Source organism: Penicillium verrucosum, assembly GCF_028828655.1.
Source record: "Penicillium verrucosum strain IBT 35672 chromosome Unknown utg000001l_segment0_segment0, whole genome shotgun sequence".
Classification (NCBI taxonomy): Eukaryota; Fungi; Ascomycota; class Eurotiomycetes; order Eurotiales; family Aspergillaceae; genus Penicillium; species Penicillium verrucosum.
This window is the reverse complement of record NW_026643210.1, coordinates 246,044-267,113: the sequence shown is the minus strand read 5'-3', so window position 1 is coordinate 267,113 and position 21,070 is coordinate 246,044. Positions and strand designations below refer to the sequence as shown.

Genomic DNA, 21,070 nt, shown 5'->3' with positions numbered 1-21,070 from the left:
TGACCCTTCAATTTATACATGTGAAAGTTGAAATGGCTAGAGCTACCAGCTTAGCAACTATAGAGAAAACGAAACAAATTTAAATCATAAGTCTCTCATCTAGAAAGAGGTAAATGCTAAAGCTTTTACCATAACTATGTTTCGTTGTGCAGACAAATGTACTTCGGGGACTAATTTCGCCGATCCGAACATGTGTTGATAGCCTCGATAGACAACATTGAATTCTCACAATGTCCAACCCAACAATGAGGCTATTCGCTACCGGTCGAGCCCTGCGTGCAAGCAGTGGCCGTTGGTCAATTGCCTCAATCCGACCCCAAACTGCCATTCCGCGCTCCCTCCAACTGACTCCCATCTTCTCCCGCAACCGCGAATGGAGCTCAACCCCAGCTCGCCGGAGTACTACCCCCAAACACCCCCAGCAACAATCGACCCTCAAACTCGAAGGAGACACCTACCCAACCGATGAATGGACCAACACCCCCGATACAATCCTCTCCCATATCGGACGACGACTCTACCTCGACGACAACCACCCTCTTGCCATTACACGCAAACTCATCGAAAGCCAATTCACATCCCCAAGCTTTGGAAACTACTCAGAGAAGAACCCCGTCGTCTCAACAAGACACAATTTCGATATCCTCGGCTTCCCCGCGGATCACCCGGGCCGCAGCCGCACAGATACCTACTACGTGAACGACAAGACAGTGCTGCGCACGCACACAAGCGCGCACCAGCAAGCGTATTTCCAGCAAATCGCACGCAACGAGCAAACCCGTCCAGAGGAGGTCGGATACACCGTGGTCGCTGACGTCTACCGTCGCGACGCAATCGACCGCAGCCACTACCCCGTCTTTCACCAGATGGAGGGTGCGATGCTATGGAAGCGACCCGCGACGAACCCACTCGCCGCCTCGACAGAGACAGCAGCGAGGATCATGGCTGATGTGGAGAAGATCCCGCGCCACGATGTCGTAGTCGAGGACCCGAACCCGACTATCCATGCCCTGCGGAACCCGCTGCAGGATAAGCACCACAGTGTCGAGGAGGTGGAGGCTGTGGCCACGCATCTGAAGCGTTCGCTTGAGCGGATGGTTATCAAGATCTTCACGGAAGCGAGCAAGGCCGCGGCGGCCAGTAGCGGTGCCGAGGAGCAGGAACCTCTCAAAGTTCGCTGGATCGAGGGGTCCTTCCCGTTCACTAGCCCTGGCTGGGAACTGGAGGTGTTCTGGCAAGATGAATGGTTGGAGATCCTGGGGTGCGGAATCATCAAGCAGGATCTATTGATCAACTCTGACGTGCCAGACCGGATTGGCTGGGCGTTTGGACTGGGTCTTGAGCGCATTGCTATGCTTCTTTTCAATATCCCCGATATCCGACTGTTCTGGTCGCGGGATGAGCGGTTCTTGTCGCAGTTCCGGGCTGGCCATATTGCTCGCTTCGAGCCTTTCTCGAAACACCCGGCTTGCTATAAGGATGTTGCTTTCTGGTTGCCTCCCTCGGCTGTGACGGGTGGTAACAGTGCTGCTGGTGGGGGTGTGCCTTTCCATGAGAATGATGTTATGGAGATTGTTCGTGGAATTGGTGGGGATCTTGTTGAGGATGTTACTCTCATTGATGAGTTCACGCACCCGAAGTCTTCGCGGAAGAGTATGTGCTACCGTATTAACTACCGGAGCTTGGAGCGGACTTTGACGAATGAGGAGAGTAATGAGTTGCATCTGAAAGTCCGGGAGAAGCTGGTTGGAGAGCTTGGTGTTGAGCTGAGGTGAGTTTGGAGATTGTTGGGTTATATTTTGTACTATACTGTTATTATTATGGAGAATATGTAAGATATAGCATTCCTCTTATTAAGCCATGGTCGATATATATATTTCATTAAGCTAAATTTCCAATAGATGTAGACTATAGCAAGCTTTATCTTTGATTAGAGTCATAAGTTAGGGGTTACCCAAGGCGGAAGGAGAATGAAGACACCAGAGGCTATGGCGGTGCCCCGAAGAAAAGTGTATTATACAGTGAGGAGGAGAGAGTTATCAGGGGACATAAGAGGTACAGACGTCACAAAACAAGTGAAAACACACCACCAACATGAGACAATCCGTACGCCTCCAGATACATGCAACAAGGGTGTATATTATACAGCCGAATCCAAGAGACAAGCAGAAAGATAGCAAGGAAGAGTAATTTTCCGGTGTCCAAAAGTCAGCCGTATCCGAGTATAAAACCCTATCGTGATCATGATGTATGACATATGGTACAGAAGAAAATAAAAGTGAAAATGCGGAAAGAATCCAAGAAGGTCGAAGGTCGAAGGGTTAAGAATCGAAGTTATTGTCGACGATTTAAGCGTTCCTGACGACACCGACCTTAGCAGCCTATAAGAGAGAAGAAAACAGTTAGTCATAATACTCTAGAATCTGTGGCTTTAGTAGGTAGAACTCACCCGGAGAACGCGGCCGTTAAGACGGAAGCCCTTGCTCTGGACGTGCATAACATCACCGTCCTCGAGACCAGCAGCTGGGGCCATGAAGGTAGCCTCGTGCAAGTTAGCATCGAACTTTTGGGCCTTGCCGTCGACCTTCTCGGCGGGATCGAAGCGCTCGAGGCCGTGCTTCTGGAGGGTGGTGAGGAGGATCTGCTGGGTCATGTCGAGACCAGCGACGAGATCGAGGAGGTCCTTGTTCTCCTCGGTCTTAGCAGCGGCGAGCTTCTCCGCGGGCACGGCCAGCAGCGCGCGGTCGAAGTTGTCGATGCTGTCGAGGAGGTCCTTGGCGAAACCCTGGATAGCGAACTTGCGGGCGGCGTCCATGTCGCGCTTGTTGCGCTCAACAAGGTTGCGGGATTCGGCGACAGAGCGTAGCCATTTGTCCTGATAGAGAATTTAGGTTAGTATTTGCATGCAAGACAGCTGCGGAGCTATCCGTAGTGAGTATAGAGAAATAGCTTACCTTGAACTCAATGGATTCCTTAGTCTTCTGTTCGAGCTCCTTCTTCACGGGGTCCTCGGCCTCTGCATTCTCTGCGTTTTCGGCTTCGGTGGCTTCCTTGTTCTCCGTTGAGTAGAAACGGGTAGACCGGGGAGCGAATGGCCGGATAGCAGGGAGACGAGCTTGTTGTGTAGTCCGTCGCAGCGCCAGCGATGCGGTGGAGGGGGAGGAGGTGGAGAGGATGGAGCGGGCGGCCTGAGCCTGTCTGAGGATGGTTCGTTGGAACATTATGAATAGTGTGATATGTGGAATTGAGAATGGAGACTCAGTGAACTGGGGGACTCACTTGTCCTCGGACAAATTTAATCGGGAATCACCTGACCGCCTTGGCAAGGAAAAACGCTGGGCCGAGGGGGTCCCTTGGCTACTCCAACGTTATTACGTACTACGTCTGGGCATGGATGCTGGGCATGGATGCATGCCCAGGTGGTTTGAATCATTTCAAGATCAGTCACACACAACAATTGTATGAACTAGCACCTTGTTGGCCTGTGACTTTTGCAACGATTGCCCAATTGGCCGTTTGTAACCATCCTGGGTGTACAAAGGATGGGATTCTGACACCAATGTATACAAACTGAAGTCTATTGCTCAAGGTCTTACATACGTTGCTTCAGCATAAGCACCTGGCATCACAAAACATTGAAGCAGGAGAATATAAGCTGCCTATACCATTTATTCCTCGCCGGGATACATTGATTTACTCCTTCGAGGAACCATACAAGGCGTATCCAGCTTACTCTTTTCGGGTTAGCGCCGTAGGTAATTTTAACGCAGAAGGCATTTCTTCTTCAAAGATGAAGTTGGTTTATTTATGAGTGAAGTGTACTCTATGATAATGTCAGACTATGTATGAAGGAAGTAGGGTCATTGTAATGTGTCGCTTACTTGGGGTATTTCGAAAACATCTGAAGTTAACTATGGGAGTTTGGACGACGTCCTCACCCATACCCGGAAAATCATCATCCAGATGCAGTAGATATTGCTTCCTCTCAGTAGTCAAGGGTAATCGGCATGTTCGGCGTGTTCGGCGTGTTCTCCTGGGATAAAAAATCCGGTTCATTTTGAGCTTGGGACTTGAGAATTCGCATGATGGCGCGGGCTTCCTCTCGATGCTCCTTCCTGTTGTAGTCCAACCCGTAGGCAAATGTAATTCCCTTTTCAGACATGCATTGCTTCCCAAACCACCGTTTTTCGATCGGTGTCAGCTCCTCTACGCCTGAGGCTCGAGTCAGACCGGAGTCTTTGAAGATTTCCATTCTGCGCCGCTCACGCTGGGACCAGAATGCGTGAATCAGGTAGTTCCCGTTAGAACAGAGAGGTGAGATCCCGAGCTCATGCCCTAATGGAGCCTGGTGAATCTGAACTTGGTATAACATGGGGCCTTGACCCATGTGCTTGAAGTAGGCCTGACTAGAACCATTATAGTTCGCCACAATAACACCGGAGATATCTGGGGAACTGGGGGTGGGTATAACAGTGTAGTCGTCCAGAATGGTATTTCCGATGATGTTGCAAAGCATTGCGGGGGTATGCAACACGTTCTTCAAGCGGAGGGAGTTGTTCAGATGTGAACCGGTCTGAAATGGCGAGCCCCTGGTGGGGAGAATGATAGTTCCCATCCCAATGACTTCGACCCAGCCTCCAGCGATATCCGTGACATACGACTTGAATGGGATGTAGTCGTCACCGAACCAACATCGATCTTTGGCGGCACTGGCTTAGTTAGATGAATGTATTCAGCACTGCGAAGGGGAATACTTACTGCGTGTCGGAGGCGCTGGACCAGACCCAGGAGGGACATGGGGGAGGCAGCCTCCTGGGATTTCCCGGCCTCGATGTCATGGTAAAGCGATAGTGTATTCAAAACCAACCCCGAGGAACTAGGGAAAGTGTGTTGCGAAGTTCAGTTGTGATTCTAGTAAATACAGATACTGAGGGAGATTCGTATGCTGTATTTGCTGAGGGAAGAAGTTGAATGGAGGAGGAAAGAGAGAAGGAAGACAGGAAGAGAGGAAGGAAGCAGCATGAACGGATTGTTTGACGTGGGAAACCACTGCCCTCAGACCTCAACCACTTTCTACGAATTGCAAGTGGACAACTTGTGGAAATCATCCATCACCTATATTATCTTAGGGACTAGGGATTTCTCCCTTATAGACAGACTCGGTATTATATGAACCAACACTGTCTCTCAGACATGAACATGAAGGCAACGACCAATCTCATGAAGCCATTATGGTATGCGTCAACACTATCACTTATCATATGAATGAACGAGCTTGATGATGCTCGTCCCGTCGGATAGAATTTCTTTCTCTTCCTCGAGCCGGTAATCTCCCCACCGTGGGAGTAAGACTGTCCATACATACCAGTAGAGAACACCCGAGAGCACACTGTATTTGTTAGCGAGGTAACTCTCACATGGAAATATCGTTACTCACATTCCAATCCCGACAAGTGGATAGGTGGCATAAAATAAATTGAGGTCCCGCCAATTCGATGGCGGGATGAAAGGTGCTACTAGCAGAACTAAACACACCGCGACCCGTAACCAGACAGACGGCAACCACGCTTTGAAGGGCCGTGGAAGATGAGGCTCCCGGTATCTTACTACCAGCAGACCGACAGTGATTGCCAAGGCAAATATCTGTCCAGGGTATCCCTCCAAGTCGAGGATAAAGTTATAGATGTCCCCTTTTGGTGGTAGGGCGAGGACCAACATGGAAGGGATATAGTGTACAATAAGTCCACCCAGTGGAGTCCCAAATGGTCGTGAAGACCCCATAACCTCTGGCCATGGAAGAAAGCCTTGTCGGGCTATCTCTTGACACACACGTGCCTACCAAATGTTTAGTATTTATTAGCTTTCACTTCCATATATCCAAAGACTTACCAGGCCAAAGGTTACCACCATCACATTCCCAGCAGCTGAAATGGCAATTGCCAGTGGAAAGAATATTCTTCCAACATGAGCTCCAAATAATCTTTCGAATAGCAGTGCGCCCACGAGTTCGCCGCTATTTTTGATCTCTTCGAGTGGAATGACCAAGAAGTATGAAAGATTCGCAAGGAAGTATAGACCACCGGCTGTGACAAGTGCAGTAGGACACACGGTTTTCACTATTCTCACAGGATCATGAACCTCACTGAGGACATTGTTCACATTGCTCAACCCAGCGTAGGAATAGTAGACCTTGAACAAAGCCGACGAAAGCAGACTCCAACTCCAGTTCGATCCTTCCCACATGGAATCCCAAGAAAACGAACTGACACCTCCTGACACCGGAGATATATGATCAGTATCTCCATACAAACCAAGAAAAACCACCCAAACTCCCGTCAAGGACATCGCGGCAATGAGGAAGATCTTCACCCAGCCAAGGACATTCTGAACAAAAATGCCAGTTTTGAAGAAACAGCCGTGGACAATAGTAATGGCAGTCAAGAGGCCAACAGCGAGCACCTTATGCTGAATCCCGGTGGGCTCAATACCAAGCGCGAAATAGGTATATTTCGAAAAGATAATGCAGTTGCTCGCAGTAAAACCCAGGAGCACTACCTGGGCAGTTATAAGGCTTGATGCGAGAAACCGCGGTCGGGGGTAGGTATACTCGAGGTACACCTGTATACAAAAAGGAAATGAAATTTAGCCGAGGTATTTCTAGAATCCTGCAGCAATGCGCTTTACCTTTTGTCCTCCTGAGCGAGGTAGCATGCATCCGAATTCCATGAAGACGGCTAGCCCGCAAGCTGATAATACTGTCCCCATCAGCCATACTAGCAGAGTCAATCCGATGCTTCCGGCGGATCTGACGATTGAGCCTGGTGTTGCGAAGATGCCGCTCCCAATCACTTGCGAAACGACTAATATGTATGCGCTTGACCAGTTGATGTTCTTTCTGTAGGGGGTCCCTGGTAGGGTGTCGACGTACGGCGCGGGGAACTCATCAGATGAGAGGCTTGTTGGTTCTTGAGCGCTGTGAGATAGATTGTTGGGGTGAGCTGATGAAGCTAGGAGAGGCTCTCTCTCCTGGGTGTCCATATTGAGCCGTTGTAGACGGTTGTATAGTTTGAACAACTATTTATCTGTATCAGATTGGTGAAAATCATTCTATTATTCAAAAGAATGCATTCAGAGAGGATAATCGAGGAGATAAGGTGCTTTTACACGGTGCTTGGAAATCATAACAGGTTGGCTGGCACGTCATTCAGGCCGACTGTTGTGTATCGGATCCTTGCAGCTGGGTGGTTTATGCCATGGGAATGTGATCGCACAACTCGCACTAGATCGAAATAAGGGCCTATTATGCCTTTGGCTTTAAAATCAATGTGAACTTACGACTGAATACCCCATCCGAGGCAGATATAATAATCCGTACCTAATACTACCTAGGTATATATAGCACAACATGATGACTATTTGGACAAGAAAGAAATACCAAAAACGGAGCACAGTAATATCCCGCCTAATATAAAGTGCAGCTGTTTAAATTCTAAAAACCTAAGCTTCTAAAAGCCTAGGTTGTATAAAGCGAGTCTCCAACTATACAACTCCATCAGAGTACATATCGGCTGTTTTCAAATTAGTATCAGATCCCAAGACCAAGCCAGTGAAAACTTACAAAGTCAGATTCTCCTTGTCAGTCAAATCCAGTTGACTATTATCCACGACACGAGCGACTTTGCCTCCATCCGAATCAACCGTCTCGATAACTCCATTGCTAGTGACCTGATTAGCTTCCGCGAGCTTGTCGCGACGCTTGTTTTCTCGGCTCAGGTAGACCCGGAGCACGACAATAATAATTGAAGGAAGGATTGCAGCGACCTTAAGAGTTATAAGCTAAGTGTTCCGCACGTAGATCTATCAAAACAGAGACTTACCACAAGCAAAATAATCCAAGTTGGTCTGTACCGAGGCTTGAATCACTGTTAGTATGACAACCCAAGCTAACTGAAATGAAGCACTCACCTTCCATCCCGGCCGGAACAATTGCGGAGAGATAATATTTCCCAGTCCGTATCCAATATGATACAGTGCAATGACAGTAGTTTTCTTCGTATGACCCGCCGACGCATTGGCAGCCCAGATCATCACAATGGCATATGGGACACCGGTTGTCGATCGAATCCAGATTCCAGCGATGAGACCCCATCGATTAGACCAGGGCAAGGCTGTCGGGCAATTAGTAGTGGATCGCATTTCTTTTTTTGAAAAGAAGACAATTACTAACCTAGTAGAAGTATACTTGAAAGAGCACCTGGAATGTATGCAATGAGTGATATCCATGCTCGGCAGTTCTGCAAGTCTCAGTCCATGTTCAAATTGAATGTCCGGGCCTGGCTTACCTTGGTGTTATACAATGTGATTGCAGCTGTGATGAGAGAAACGAATGATACAGCCCCCGACACGGTTCCCAATAGTGTTGTTTGAAGCACGGTGAAACCAAATGACTTGATGATTAGTGAATATTGATTTGTTACTCCGTTTGCCATTTCCTGGGACCAGGCGTGTAGGAAGAAGAGCCATGTTTTGGGGTCTTGAATTGCTTCCGTGAACCTAAGAGCTATAGTTAGTTATTGTAATAACAATCATGGATTTCCTCTAGACAAGAAGTCTCACTGATATCTTTTGAAAACCTTTTGCTCGATCCCGGAATGGTTCTCTTTGATCCGTAAAATGGCCTTTGCACGTTCCTCGGGTGTCAGGAACTTGGCGTGGATAGGGCTATCAGGAAAGAGGAGATAGACAAAGAAACCGAAAATGACCGTGAGAACACCAGTGATAACTGGAATACGGGTTAGCAAGCTGAAGGATATACTTGGGGAACAAACCATACCCATGAACCATTTCCATGGAGAAAAGCTGCCCGTATCAATCCAAAGAACACCATAGGACAGCAAACCCGACGTGATAGGGCTTGCATTCCCAATTGACCACATAACCGGCATCATGACGGCCTGCTCGCCATAAGTAAATAACATGGACATGGAAAGTAGGAATGCTGGAACGATAGATGCTTCTGCTACCCCAAGGAAAAAGCGAACAACAAAAAGAGACGCAAAGCTGTTACAAGGGATGTGCAAGAGGGTGATTCCACCCCTTTAGCCAGTTAGTGACTGATAGACCGTTATTTGTGTACAAGTAAAGAACATAAGAACATACCATACTATCAAATTGCCAGCCAGCCACTTCCCAATAGGAAACCGCTGCAAAGCCCAATTCTGTGGCCATTCGGCCAAAAGATACCCGAAATAGAAAATGGAAGAGAGCCAGTTATATTGATTCGAGTTTAGATGCGCATCTTCCATAATCCCCAAGATCGCAGAACTTCCAAGCTGCTAGGATGTTATGACTGGACTCTCGTAAGTATTCGGAGAATTGAATCAACATACCGTTTGCTTGTCGATATACATCAAATGATATCCAATGCAAAGAAAGGGTAAAATCCGCCACAAGCACTTTTTGCGAATCTCTGTTGCTTCTTCGGGTGTTGGGTCTGTGACTTGAATTCTTGAGAAGAGCTTAAAGCTCTCATCTGCAAATTGACCAGGGAGCTTTGGCGCGGTATTAAAATCATTATCACTTTCTTCACTGGCTTGTCTTTCCGCCACGAAGCCTGACTTGTGGTTTTCTACTGCCATCGTATGAGATATAAGCAATGAAGAATATAAGCAACACACGTACAAGGCTTAATCAAGTACAGATAATAGCAGCCCTACACAGATACTTATGATGCTCAACGGCCTACATATAAAATTGCGCAATGTCCCCATCCTCTATCGCCTTCATACTACGGAGCAATTTGCCTACAGATAAGAGGGATTAGACGTGGGGTTCACAACATTCTTCTCCTAATATGGAAGGTCGTGCACTAGTATCTTGCTTGGCGGAAGACTGCTTGATTATTAGAACGCTATCTTGACGTATACAAACGTGAGACTGGCTCCAAAGCACGCCAGATATCGCCATAGCAGGGTTGCGTCAGCGCTATATTTGTTGGCGTGCTTAAATACCCCGAGGCCCGAGGTCATCGCTGCGATAGAACCGAACTATAAAAAAAGATTGTTTTTGCCGGAAGTAAATTTTTGTCACAGGTGATCCTTGCTCAATCGACGGAGATCCAATTATATCAACATGACAGAAAAAGGCAAATCAATTCGCGTCTTGATTGCCGGCGCAGGCATCGCAGGTCTTGCAACGGCTATATCGCTAACACGCATATCAACTGTTCCAAACTTGGATATCCAGCTATATGAACAAGCTCCAGAGCTCTTGGAAATAGGAGCTAGCATTGGGTTCAGTCCAAATGTAGGTATCTCGCGCATTATTTTGAAATGATTAATTATCTAACCGTGGATGTGAAATATCAGGGCATGCGCACACTGGAGAAACTTGGCGTACACAATGCCCTAAGCGATGAAGTCGGCTTTAGAGGCCCGAGTGGAATCCCGCAGATCTTCCGGTATGAATCCACCGCATATACTCGAGTTGTGCTGCTAAGTATGCTGACTGATAGACAAACAGCCACTGGAAAACGAACCAAGTAGTGTCCACAGACACTCATAGCAACGTCTCTGATCCCCGACACAATACTACCCGCTTCCACCGCGGCCATGTGCACTCTGCTCTGCTAGAGCATGTCCCCAAAGAGTCGATCCACTTGAGCAAGAAGATTGCGCGCGTGGAAGCTGACGAAGCTGGTGTTTCGTTGTATTTCGAGGATGGGACTAGTGCTCACGGAGATATCCTCATTGGGGCAGATGGGCTTCGATCGGTTGGTGTTAATAACCTTGCTTAATATTGCGGTTCTGTTAACTCAAGTTCAGAGTGTTAGACAATCGTTCGTCCCGGATTATAAGCTACGGTTTAGTGGGAAGGTATTCATGAGGGCGACGTTTGATGCCTCGTTGGTGGAGGGCAAGATCCCTAATTTGCCAGCTGATTCGATTCACTGGGTATATGATCATCGTGCTCAGGTGTGTGTCAGAATGATTGCTAACAATAATTATAGTGGGGACCTAGAGACGACTTCTTTGCGTCTCGGCTTGGTAAGTGGGAAAATAATGAGCATTTCATGGCTGCATAGATCTGACAAAACTCAGGCAAGAACCAATACACCACTGTTGGTGCATACGACGACCCACGCTCGACAGAGGAAGTGGAGAAAAGTATTGCGTGGGATCAAGATGGCAACGTGGAGTTTTTGAGAGACAGATACAAGGTACGTTCCCAATTGACATGTCCGAACCCACTTGACTCACAGCTCTTAGGACTGGAACCCCACGGTCAAAGCTCTGGCAGAGCTCACGCCATCCACAAATCTCTATCCCAATTTTGCAGGAGATGCTCTTCCGAACTGGATCTTTGGGTCACGAGTGACTCTAATTGGAGACGCAGCCCACGCTCACGGCGGTGCCTTCGCAGCTGGAGGCTCGCTGGCGCTAGACGACTCACTCGCCCTTGGCCTTGCATTCAAAGAAGTGTTCTCTTCGAAGAATGCCCCGTTCTCAACTAGAAATATCAACAAGGCACTGCGGCTGTACAGTCAAACTAGGCAGCCGCATACAGCTCGGTTGCTGGGTATTGTGCACAGTCAGATCGACAAGAAGGGTACTATTCTTGCGACACCCGATGAAGAGGATGCTGTGCTTGTTGCCCGACTGGCGGGCAGGCCAAATACGGAGTGGCTATCGGAACACGATGTTGAAGCTGCGTTCAACGCCGTTGTTAATCGAGAAGGGGCGCAGCGACAGGTACACCTTGCTGAGTCGGAAACCAAGATAGGAGAGATTCAGCTCCAGAGCAGCAAGTTATAGATTAGATTCATTGGTTGCCTCATGGTTAATTTAGCATATAGGTTAAGCTCATAGAGGGATCGTGTTTATGCTATGGAGTCTTTTTCTTCTTTTTCTTACTTGGCACTTCCAACTGGTAAGACACCCCGAGACATCTTTCTAGGAATCCATATATGTGAGTGGATTATTGCGACACCTGTCCCAAACAAGGCTGGGGTCTGGTGTTCTGTACAACTGATAGGAATAACTGATCTAAATTTTCGATCGCACGAGGCTTGTGGGCCAGGATGTGTCACGAAGATCTGTGCCAGTGCCATAGCCTGCATTGATTTTGCCATATCTCGGGAAGCGATAAGGTATATACTCCATAAATAATCAATTGAGTAGCCTTGCTAAAGCAAACGCGTGTAGCCCTAGGCTTAGGCTTACTATTGTAAAGTTCGTTATCCAAGGCTTGGGGTAGAAACTGCGGGTGGCACTGCTTGATAGTGGAGGCCCTAATGATGTAGGCAGAATGATAAAAGTACAGGGCCAATGGGGCTTAGGCAAGGCTAAGGATGCTAAGGATGATGCTAAGGATGAGTGAATGAGGAAAGCCTCCCTGGCTTGTAACTACAAGGAGCTCGGAGTACTCACTCCCCGTCTTCGGATGTTCCGGCAGAAAAGGGGCGGAGTTTCTGTTGAGAGAGGTCACGGGGTTGTGGCTGGTGCAAGTCAAAAGGGGAGATCGACTGAATGCAATATGTGGCGTATGTGGCGCATGCACCGCATTCTGACTGAGAACGTTAATAGTTTAATCCATTTAATGCGGTAAATTCCTGTAAAATAAAGACAAAATAATAATAAATAGTAATACTAAATACAGTAAATAAAGTAGATCACAACCCTTTCAAGTCCTTTGATCTGAAAGAGTAAGCCGGGAACAGGTGGATCACCAGGAACATGGAGGGCGTGGAATGTACCGTAGAGGCAGTGCAGATGGCAATAGCTGCGCCTCACGACTTTCAGGAAAATCTTCTGCTATTCTGCTATTCTGCTAAGAGTATTAAAGAGAGGCAAATCCAGACAGTCTTTCATCTTTCAAGTTCAATCATTCTGAATCATTGGAAATTCTAGAACCATTTTCTCTTAAAATAGTTCTTTATCTGGTGGCAACCTCCTTTATCTTCTCTTTATCCAATTTCCTACCAACATTCAACCCCAAATACATACACAACACACACACACACACACATACAAAATGACTACTTCTGCTTCATCTCCATGCTCATTGCCTTCATCACGCACACTTACTGGCACATCCCACAAACCGCGACCATCCCTATCTCTTGATATCGCCAACATGCCCGCACTCTCCCAGCCAACACCACCCTCCAACACCCTCCTAATCACCGATCTCCACGATCTACTCGTCTTCCAACCCCCAGCCCTAGAAGAAATCCGCAACCAAATCACAACAGTGGCACCCCTGAACTCCTTCTCCCCACTCCCCTCAATGCGCCGCATCGTATGCTCCTTCCACAACGACTCCGACGCCACAGCAGTGCGCAAACTACTCGACGGCAAGCGTCTCCTGAACCGAGACGTGCACCCGCGGATCTACTTCGGCGAGCCAACAGCACTCCTAGACGGAGGCCGCCCAAAACTCCTCGAAGCCCCGCAAGTCTCCAAGATGTTCTTCATCTCGCCGCCACCCAGCCCCCCACACGGATGGGTCGTGCGTAACGAGGACCCGCCCAACAAAGAAGTCCACGCAACGGACCTGGCACATGCCCTGTCCATGCTGAAGACGGACCAGATGCAGCCGGAGACTTCTGCTATCGACCCCGCAACACCGGTGTCTATCTCCTCCGACAAGCGCACGTCTAGCTGGCCGCTTGCTGGATCCCAGCAGCGTAGCAGGAGCAGCACTATCATCTACAACCCGGAGGACCATGGCGGTAGTCCCAATCTTCCGGCTGTTATGGTTGAAGATATGACGCTGGATGTTGAGGATGAGGATGTCGATATGGATGCCATGAGCCCGATTGAAATGTCCGTTAACCAAATGCCTCCTAAGACTTCTCGTCCGCCGGTTGAGTTGATGGAGTAGATTGTTCTCCGGGGATGTTGCTCTTTTGTGTTTTGTGTTCTACATTGTGCATTTTTAGCGAGGCATGGTTGTGTTTTGTGTATAGTCATCGCATCTGTGGCATGTCAGGCGTTGGGAACAGATGGGCATTTTAGCAGCTTTTTCGAATTTGCTTAATGTTTTTTTTATTATTATTATTACTTTTGTAGGACAATGGTTAATAAGATGTCAAAATGAACACGTCTGTATATCTGATCTCTTCGACTAGTAGTCAACGGGTTGCATCTGATAATGTATACTAACAACCCTAATCCTAGACTGAGCATGTAGTTATAGAAGCTAAGGCAAGAAGGATTTGAAGGATTGTGCGGCTGTTCGGGTCCGGAGTTGATTATGAAGTCTAAGACCCTTTGCTAAGAAAGAGACATGCGGGTTTCCTGCTTGGCTAGTAGCCTACGGCATTGACTGGGGTTTATATTGTTGTTTCCACTCGCATGAGTGCCCCTTCTATAGGAAGATATCTGGCAGTCTTATCAAACGTTCCATGATATTTAGTATTTTCAGGTTACCTGAACCAACGAGTAGATATTTGAGATCCAGAGGCTAGTCATTCCCTAGGACCAGGAAGACTGTCCACAAGAGCAAAAGATACAAAGAAACGGAAAACTCCAGAGTGCGCCCCCAATTCACCAAATCAAAACTCCATTGCGCATGCTCGAGCTCTATTTTTCTTGGGTTATGCATGTTCAGAACCCGTAGCTGCTCTGTCCATAAGGCGTAGCACCGTACGGTGTCTGTGCACTAGCGCCCCAAGCACTGGCCGCACCGTTTCCGTAGGCAGTCATGTTTCCGTCAATGCCCTCAGGAGGCTCATAAGCATCGGGGTCGTTGGCACCCATCATCTCGGCATCTTCAGCGACTCCGCCATGTCCATCCTCGCCTTCACCCAGGAGGACAGAGACGGTGGTTGCGAGCTTCCGCTGGAGAGACACAATACCCTGCTGGATGATCATGTCTGGCTCAAGGTTTCCAATGCTCTCCACGTCGAAGTAAAAGCAGTTAGGCTCGGCATCATAGTCAAAGGGCTGATCGGGGTTGGCAGCGGGTTCCCAGCCAGCGTTTTCAGAAATAGGCCTTTTAAAAAAAAGTCGTTGTCAGCACATGGGTCGACATAACCTCGTGGGTGTGAAATCAATGTTCAAAATACATACCATTCCTTCGCCGCATCTTGCTCATACCAGTAGTCCACATGGCGCAGGTTGTTGTTAGGATCATATTCAAAGCCAACAGCAGCAGTAGGAGCCCACTTCGCATGCTCCTTAGCAGTTCCCTTCTTCGCCAGACAAGTCATCTTAATCTCCTGTCCTTTGCGCAGCTTGCAGATCAAGGGACCCTTGTTCTCCGGGTCAGTGGTAACAGGATCACCAATCTTCTCGTTGATCCGCTCGCCGACGACAATCAAATCCCGCGCGTAGACAGACATGATGCCGTTACCGCAGCGCGCGTGTAGAGACAGTGTCACGCTGCAGCGCACACAGTGGTCTTCACAGTCGCAGTCTCGTGTGTAGTCAAGGTCTTGGTCGCAGTTGTACGAGTTCAAGGGGATCATTCCGAGACGGTGGGCGAGGAACTCATCGGGGAGGACTGAGGTGTTGCTTTCAATTTCGATCAGGTCCAGTGCCAGAGTGGGCACTTCGGCAAGGATGGTTCGTCGGAGGGAGTTAGCGAATGCGAGGTCGACTGCGGTCAATCTGAAGTCGACGCGGTAGGGCTCCGCCTGTGGGATCTGTGAGTTCTCTATCCTGCTGATCTGGGGATGTCTCGACTTACTTCGCGGACGGTCACTTGGGGCCCTGTGGGCTCGAGATCCATTTCGTAATCCATGTTGGTATGTATGCGGCAGCGCTGCTCGCCGCCACCCTTGTCTGGAGCTGGAGGTGTTTATCCGTGGGTCATAAAAGTAAGACGGTAGGTTGAAGAGTGCGTGGTTCAGAGAACTGTTGTGGTAGATGATTCGGGCGCGAAGTTGTTGGCTTGAGGGCACGCGGATTTGCTCCCTCCAGGGCTCGGAGGCAGCTTTTTGCGCTTTGCCTAATCGGGTCACGTAGTGAAAAGCCAATATCAAGTCGTTCAAATTTTTTTTTTCTTACATTTACATTTACATTTACAGTTATAATCAAATGGGATTGCTTCTCTTCTGCTTTATTCCCTTCTTCTCTTTCTCAGATTCGAGAGTGGAGGAAGTGGTTCAGATTTTTGATTCAGTTAGGTATAGACACTGGATCTATCCAAAAGACTGGTATCTAGAACTAAGGAAAGCGCTCAGGTCAAATCAGGCAATTGAAACAGTGCAAGCAATGGATTCAGATAAAATAGTCCGATATCACAGCTGTCAAAGGTATCCTCCAGTATCAATGCAAAAACCTCCCAAAGCCTTCCTGTTTGCAAAAGGCGTCTATCAGAGGGAGAAAAAGCAAAACACAGGCTCAGACGGGTCATTCGCAAATGAAACAACGGACGGGTAGCAGCAGCCCGTCAAAGATGCAAAAAAAAAAAGGGGTAAAAAGGGTAAAAAGGTAAAAGGTGAAAGGTGAAAGGTAGACAAAGCCAATAGTAGAAGCGACGAAGCCACCGTTTTTTTTGGAGTTCATGTCGAGTCATTATCAGGGAGTAGCTCTCTTGAAATAGTGATGCACTAGGAGGGATAAGAATGAGGAGGGGAGAGTGTTGGATGTGCAAGAGAACCGGATGTGCACGCGATAGGGTTACCGCTTCAACGAGCTGCGATTCAACGCTTCAAGCAGCTCGGGTCGATTGGCGAGGGCGGTGGCAGCCTGTGCATAAGAGACCCATTGGCGTTTCCGCTTGTGCATTTCGGGCCACTCGGTTTCCTCTCGCTCGACGGTGACTTCAAAGAACTGGTACGACGCTTTCGGCGCTTGCGCGGTGAGAAGGGCGGAGGGTCTCATGTCCGGGATGAGTCCCAGATCTCTGATCACGATGCAGATGACACCAGCTTCTTCCCAAGCCTCACGACACGCAGCCTGCTCGGCGGTTTTTTCATCCAACTCCCATCCACCCTTGGGGAGCACCCAGCCTCCGGGTCCTGCGGACTGAATCATGAGGACTTTGGTCTTGTCGGCGGAAATAGGGACAACGCCGGCTACCAGTCGCTCGCCTTTTGAACCGTACCCTATGACAAGCCGTTAGAGTCAGGGAACACAGGGACAGTGTAGACGTAAGGGGGACGGGTTCCCCCCACGTGCGCAGCCGCAAAGCGACATCAGCAAGAACTCACGTTGGTTTTTCCGCCCAACGCGGGCTTCCATCGACCGTATTTGAGCCATTGTAATAGACAATCGAATATCTTTGAAATTACTCCAGGATTGAGGAATGGAAAGTTCCCGGAGAAGTGAAGAAAGAGAGAAAAAGGATGGGAAGGCCAAGGAAATCAGAAAGGTCAAGGAAAACCCAATAGATGATGCTTTCGCAAGCTCCCTCGGAGCCTGTTAGGTCTCTGAGGTGAGAAAAGAAGAAGCTCCAGGTGTCTTGTGGTGTAGAGAGCGGGAGTACAGCACGAAAGCGGTCGGGGGAAATTTTTTTTTCTTTGGATATTGCGGAGATGGGCAATGGATATCAGGTCTTCCCGTTCATGCCTAACGGGGGATTGGAAAGGTAGGTGGAAATAGGCATGGTTTTCAAAAGAAGATCTAAGAAATGGGAGGTTATTGAGGAATGGAGAAAAGAAGAGAAGTGGGAATGGAGGGGCACGGCGGCGGCGCAGTCCGGGAGAAGAGTCAAGGTACGGGGGGGGGTGTTTTTTTTTTTTTTTTTTGGTTTTTTTTTTTCTGTTTCTTTCTTTCATTCTCTTATTATTTTTTCTTTCTTCATTGCATATTTACATTAGTTGTCTTTGTTATACATACACTAGAGTCAATATAGCTACTATAGTCACTATAGAGAAGTAGTGTAGTCAGTTCAATGAGCTGTTTCTCTCCTTTTTTTGACTCTATATATGGTCATGTGACTCACCATATCGAAGCACTAGATGAAATGTGGTTTCTATATTTACTATTGACTATATTTAGCTATATCTTGCCATAATTTACTATATAATCTATACCTATGAAATTAACACTTTTGATAATTTAACCTCATACACCTCTAAATGTGCGTCGGGTAATGAGCCTCTTAAAAAAACCTACGGGATTTTCTGGTACCGAGAGATGGAGAGATGGAAGAAACTCGGCCGATTTGACCAGAAACTATGAGATCGGCCCTGTGGCTTAAGATACAATGAGATAGTTACATATACAGTTAAAAAAGAAACCTATAGACCTCAATAACTAATAAGTATATACATATATACTACATAAATTCAAGACCCCCCTTGCTGTATAGAACGTGCGATTTACAATCTCCCGCCGACTTCGCTAACCTCATCTTTTACTTCTTCCCTCTCTCTCTCTCCCCCCATAACTACAACTCACATCCACTCCCTGCTGCACGCCAACACATATATTACATTTTAATCTCACGATGCAATGGGTTGACGCTGAACGCGCGCAAGAACTGTCGTTGTTCCGCCCACTAGGTATGTCCCACTCTCCCGCAGCGAACCACTGAGATAGACATCTGTTACCCCGTGGCGCTACCACTGGCCCAGGCCACTACCACTTCAGGGAAATTGGCGGGGGTGTCTGAACACCAATGACCTGCAGGTCTTTGATCGTCAAACCCCCTCTTATGCAAAAAGATTAATGTGATGTGATTCTCTTAGGTTACCAAAAGAACTCGTGTGGTTACTGCAAGTCCAGAGACGGAAGTTTGTTGCCCCCTTTACCCCTGTTCTGTTTCTTTTATTTTTTATTTCTTTCCCTAAAATGGTTGAAATGGTTAGGCAGGGATGCTGACATGTTAAAAGGTGCATCGTACTACGCTCGCTCCAATTCCGTACTCCCGGGACATTATGAAGAGCTGATCAATGGCGGTTGGCGACGGTAAGATCCCTTCGTTTTGAGTTTCCTTGTAACCCATCAGACCATATTGATATTTTCAGATCGGGAAATCTTTACTACAAACAAAACCTACTTCGGTCTTGTTGTCCTCATTATACTCTGAGACTGGAGGCATCTGCTTATCGGCCCCGCCGTGATCAGCGTAAGGCCATCAACAAGTGGAACAAATTTATCCTAGGTCCGGAGTATATGCGAAAGGTAGCCCGGCTTTGTCCGCAAACTCGCGAGTATGCAATCTTATATTTCTCAATTTACTATCAGATTATTTTACTAATCAATACATAGAGAGAAAAAGCATCGCAAGTGCAACTTCGATCTTCTGTCAGCTGTCCATCAAAGCGAGTATGGCCACATCAAACGGCCCATTGACCCTGCTACCAAGCAGCCCATTGAACCAGCCCACCGCTTCGAAGTCACCATTGAAGGGGACTCTGTGTCTCAGGCAAAGTTTGAGCTGTTCCGCAAATACCAAACCGTCATCCACAAAGACGATTTCTCTGAGTTGACCCCCAGGTCCTTTCAACGCTTCTTATGCTCAGGTATCAAGCGAACTCCGAATCCACTGAAAGCCACCAATGCCTCTGCGAAGAAACTCGGCTCATGGCATCAATGCTATCGTCTTGATGGCGAGCTCATTGCTGTTGCAGTATTGGACCTGACCCCCAACGGCGTTAGCTCCGTCTATGTTTTGTAAGCTGATGACTGACGGTACCCCCGAAATACCGAAGTATGTGATAAGCTAATATTAGGCACACAGCTACGATCCCGCCTACGAACAATGGGAAATTGGCAAGCTGAGCGCCATGCGTGAAATTGCTTTCTCGATCGAGAAGCAGTATCAGTACTACTACATGGGTAGGTCGCAATTGTGGAACTAACGCCCTGTTTACGCACCTCTAATATTCAAATATAGGGTACTACATCCACTCCTGCCAGAAGATGCGTTACAAAGCCAATTTCCGTCCCCAGTACATCCTTGGTATGTTCCACTCGTGTCTTTGTCTTAATACATATTTTCTTTCTGTACTACGTGAAAATCGTGCACGACATCTGACCCTTTTCTCTGTTACTCAGATCCTGAATCTGGCGATTGGGATCCGCTCGCTGGCGAAATGACGGAGAAGCTCAATTCCCGTTCCTATGTCTCTTTGTCTCGGGACCGAAGATCCTCCCCTGAGCCTGTGGTCCCGGAAATTGACGGGGATGTAGAGGAGATTTCCCTCTTTGACATCGGTATGCCCGGTATTCTTACTACCTCTCAGGTGGAAGCACTGGACCTGGATCATTGGCTGCTGTGCTTTGACAACGGCTTTGTTCATATGAAGGTAAGCATTCTTTTTTTTCTCCTCTGAGCCGCCTTGAGCAAGAGGAACATCTTTACTAATTCCAACTAGAATCTAGTCGATTGGGAAACCATGTCAATGACTGAGCCAATGTCCATCAAGAGAATCGTCGCCGAGTTGGCCGCAGTCCTGGGCCCTAAAATTGTCCAAAACAGCGCGGTGGAGTTGATCGGTTAATCGAAGACGATGTTCATGAGCAAGCTTTGAGCTTAAGTTTACTACCACCAAGACCGATTAAGGCTTTTAACAACCCGGAAAGGAGATGTGACATAAATAGATTAATTGTGTAGAGTAGTTGATTCGCATGCAATTCAGTCAAGTCCGCAAATCAAGATAGTCTCTTCTGGTTTCCTTAAATTTTGAATCCAACGATGCAATCCTTAGCAGTTGAGTAAGTCTATAAGAGTCTTGCTAGAATTCCTCGGTTTTGATATGTGAGGTGTATACCGGCCAAAACTCCAATATCACCAAACGCGCCTTCCTCTTCACATGTACCTAATTAGGAACCTCTGGTTTACTATTTAACCCACTCTCCTCGGCAGTAAAATATTTTCTCTCTTCTCTCTTCTCTCGCCATCCTAATACCCATACCCTTTCACCCGGACCTTTGGCACTATACGCTGGCCCTGAAACGGGACAAAGTACAACAGCATAATCTAACGTATCCCAAGCGGAATTTAGACCGGGATGTTGCCGTTGACACAAGCCTTGAGGGGGTGCTTATAAGCAGCAACCAATCCTACCAGATCCTAGATTTCGTGATGGAGTGGTACACTATCTCTCAATACAACGCCGCAAAGTTATACCTGAGGGGAGAATGGGGTAGCACTAGTGACACCGTAGTGA

At 47.8% G+C, this 21,070-nt stretch overlaps 10 protein-coding genes across 10 annotated transcripts; 4 read left to right on the top strand and 6 right to left on the bottom strand.

The window, feature by feature from the left end:
- Window positions 1-230: 230 nt before the first annotated feature.
- On the top strand, window positions 231-1,775 carry N7516_000077 (phenylalanine--tRNA ligase; the record flags this gene model as incomplete). The annotated part of the gene is made up of 1 exon (XM_057212799.1): window positions 231-1,775. The coding sequence occupies one exon, from the start codon at window positions 231-233 to the stop codon at window positions 1,773-1,775; it is 1,545 nt and encodes a 514-aa protein (XP_057074682.1).
- A 573-nt stretch (window positions 1,776-2,348) lies between these two features.
- grpE (mitochondrial nucleotide exchange factor MGE1) lies at window positions 2,349-3,221 on the bottom strand (the record flags this gene model as incomplete). The annotated part of the gene is made up of 3 exons (XM_057212798.1): window positions 2,349-2,381; window positions 2,450-2,875; window positions 2,955-3,221. 3 exons carry the CDS (start codon window positions 3,219-3,221, stop codon window positions 2,349-2,351), a joined length of 726 nt encoding a protein of 241 aa, XP_057074681.1.
- A 764-nt stretch (window positions 3,222-3,985) lies between these two features.
- N7516_000075 (uncharacterized protein) lies at window positions 3,986-4,838 on the bottom strand (the record flags this gene model as incomplete). The annotated part of the gene is made up of 2 exons (XM_057212797.1): window positions 3,986-4,709; window positions 4,759-4,838. The coding sequence occupies 2 exons, from the start codon at window positions 4,836-4,838 to the stop codon at window positions 3,986-3,988; spliced, it is 804 nt and encodes a 267-aa protein (XP_057074680.1).
- Window positions 4,839-5,250: 412 nt separating this feature from the next.
- On the bottom strand, window positions 5,251-7,038 carry N7516_000074 (putative methionine permease; the record flags this gene model as incomplete). The annotated part of the gene is made up of 4 exons (XM_057212796.1): window positions 5,251-5,389; window positions 5,438-5,835; window positions 5,890-6,618; window positions 6,685-7,038. The coding sequence occupies 4 exons, from the start codon at window positions 7,036-7,038 to the stop codon at window positions 5,251-5,253; spliced, it is 1,620 nt and encodes a 539-aa protein (XP_057074679.1).
- A 514-nt stretch (window positions 7,039-7,552) lies between these two features.
- Window positions 7,553-9,638, bottom strand: N7516_000073 (Major facilitator superfamily domain general substrate transporter; the record flags this gene model as incomplete). The annotated part of the gene is made up of 10 exons (XM_057212795.1): window positions 7,553-7,568; window positions 7,619-7,821; window positions 7,878-7,913; window positions 7,966-8,168; window positions 8,228-8,294; window positions 8,343-8,553; window positions 8,617-8,782; window positions 8,834-9,096; window positions 9,160-9,332; window positions 9,390-9,638. The coding sequence occupies 10 exons, from the start codon at window positions 9,636-9,638 to the stop codon at window positions 7,553-7,555; spliced, it is 1,587 nt and encodes a 528-aa protein (XP_057074678.1).
- A 493-nt stretch (window positions 9,639-10,131) lies between these two features.
- On the top strand, window positions 10,132-11,813 carry N7516_000072 (uncharacterized protein; the record flags this gene model as incomplete). Its single annotated transcript, XM_057212794.1, has 7 exons — window positions 10,132-10,305; window positions 10,368-10,459; window positions 10,522-10,771; window positions 10,824-10,952; window positions 11,009-11,045; window positions 11,100-11,218; window positions 11,268-11,813. The coding sequence occupies 7 exons, from the start codon at window positions 10,132-10,134 to the stop codon at window positions 11,811-11,813; spliced, it is 1,347 nt and encodes a 448-aa protein (XP_057074677.1).
- Window positions 11,814-13,032: 1,219 nt separating this feature from the next.
- Window positions 13,033-13,884, top strand: cbpA (putative calcineurin binding protein; the record flags this gene model as incomplete). The annotated part of the gene is made up of 1 exon (XM_057212793.1): window positions 13,033-13,884. One exon carries the CDS (start codon window positions 13,033-13,035, stop codon window positions 13,882-13,884), a length of 852 nt encoding a protein of 283 aa, XP_057074676.1.
- A 725-nt stretch (window positions 13,885-14,609) lies between these two features.
- Window positions 14,610-15,747, bottom strand: N7516_000070 (DNA-directed RNA polymerase II core subunit RPB3; the record flags this gene model as incomplete). Its single annotated transcript, XM_057212792.1, has 3 exons — window positions 14,610-14,997; window positions 15,075-15,640; window positions 15,694-15,747. The coding sequence occupies 3 exons, from the start codon at window positions 15,745-15,747 to the stop codon at window positions 14,610-14,612; spliced, it is 1,008 nt and encodes a 335-aa protein (XP_057074675.1).
- Window positions 15,748-16,628: 881 nt separating this feature from the next.
- On the bottom strand, window positions 16,629-17,210 carry N7516_000069 (NUDIX hydrolase; the record flags this gene model as incomplete). The annotated part of the gene is made up of 2 exons (XM_057212791.1): window positions 16,629-17,056; window positions 17,162-17,210. 2 exons carry the CDS (start codon window positions 17,208-17,210, stop codon window positions 16,629-16,631), a joined length of 477 nt encoding a protein of 158 aa, XP_057074674.1.
- A 1,192-nt stretch (window positions 17,211-18,402) lies between these two features.
- On the top strand, window positions 18,403-20,401 carry N7516_000068 (arginyltransferase; the record flags this gene model as incomplete). Its single annotated transcript, XM_057212790.1, has 9 exons — window positions 18,403-18,457; window positions 18,644-18,688; window positions 18,788-18,863; window positions 18,923-19,108; window positions 19,167-19,571; window positions 19,639-19,736; window positions 19,795-19,860; window positions 19,956-20,206; window positions 20,276-20,401. 9 exons carry the CDS (start codon window positions 18,403-18,405, stop codon window positions 20,399-20,401), a joined length of 1,308 nt encoding a protein of 435 aa, XP_057074673.1.
- Between the last annotated feature and the right edge of the window lie 669 nt (window positions 20,402-21,070).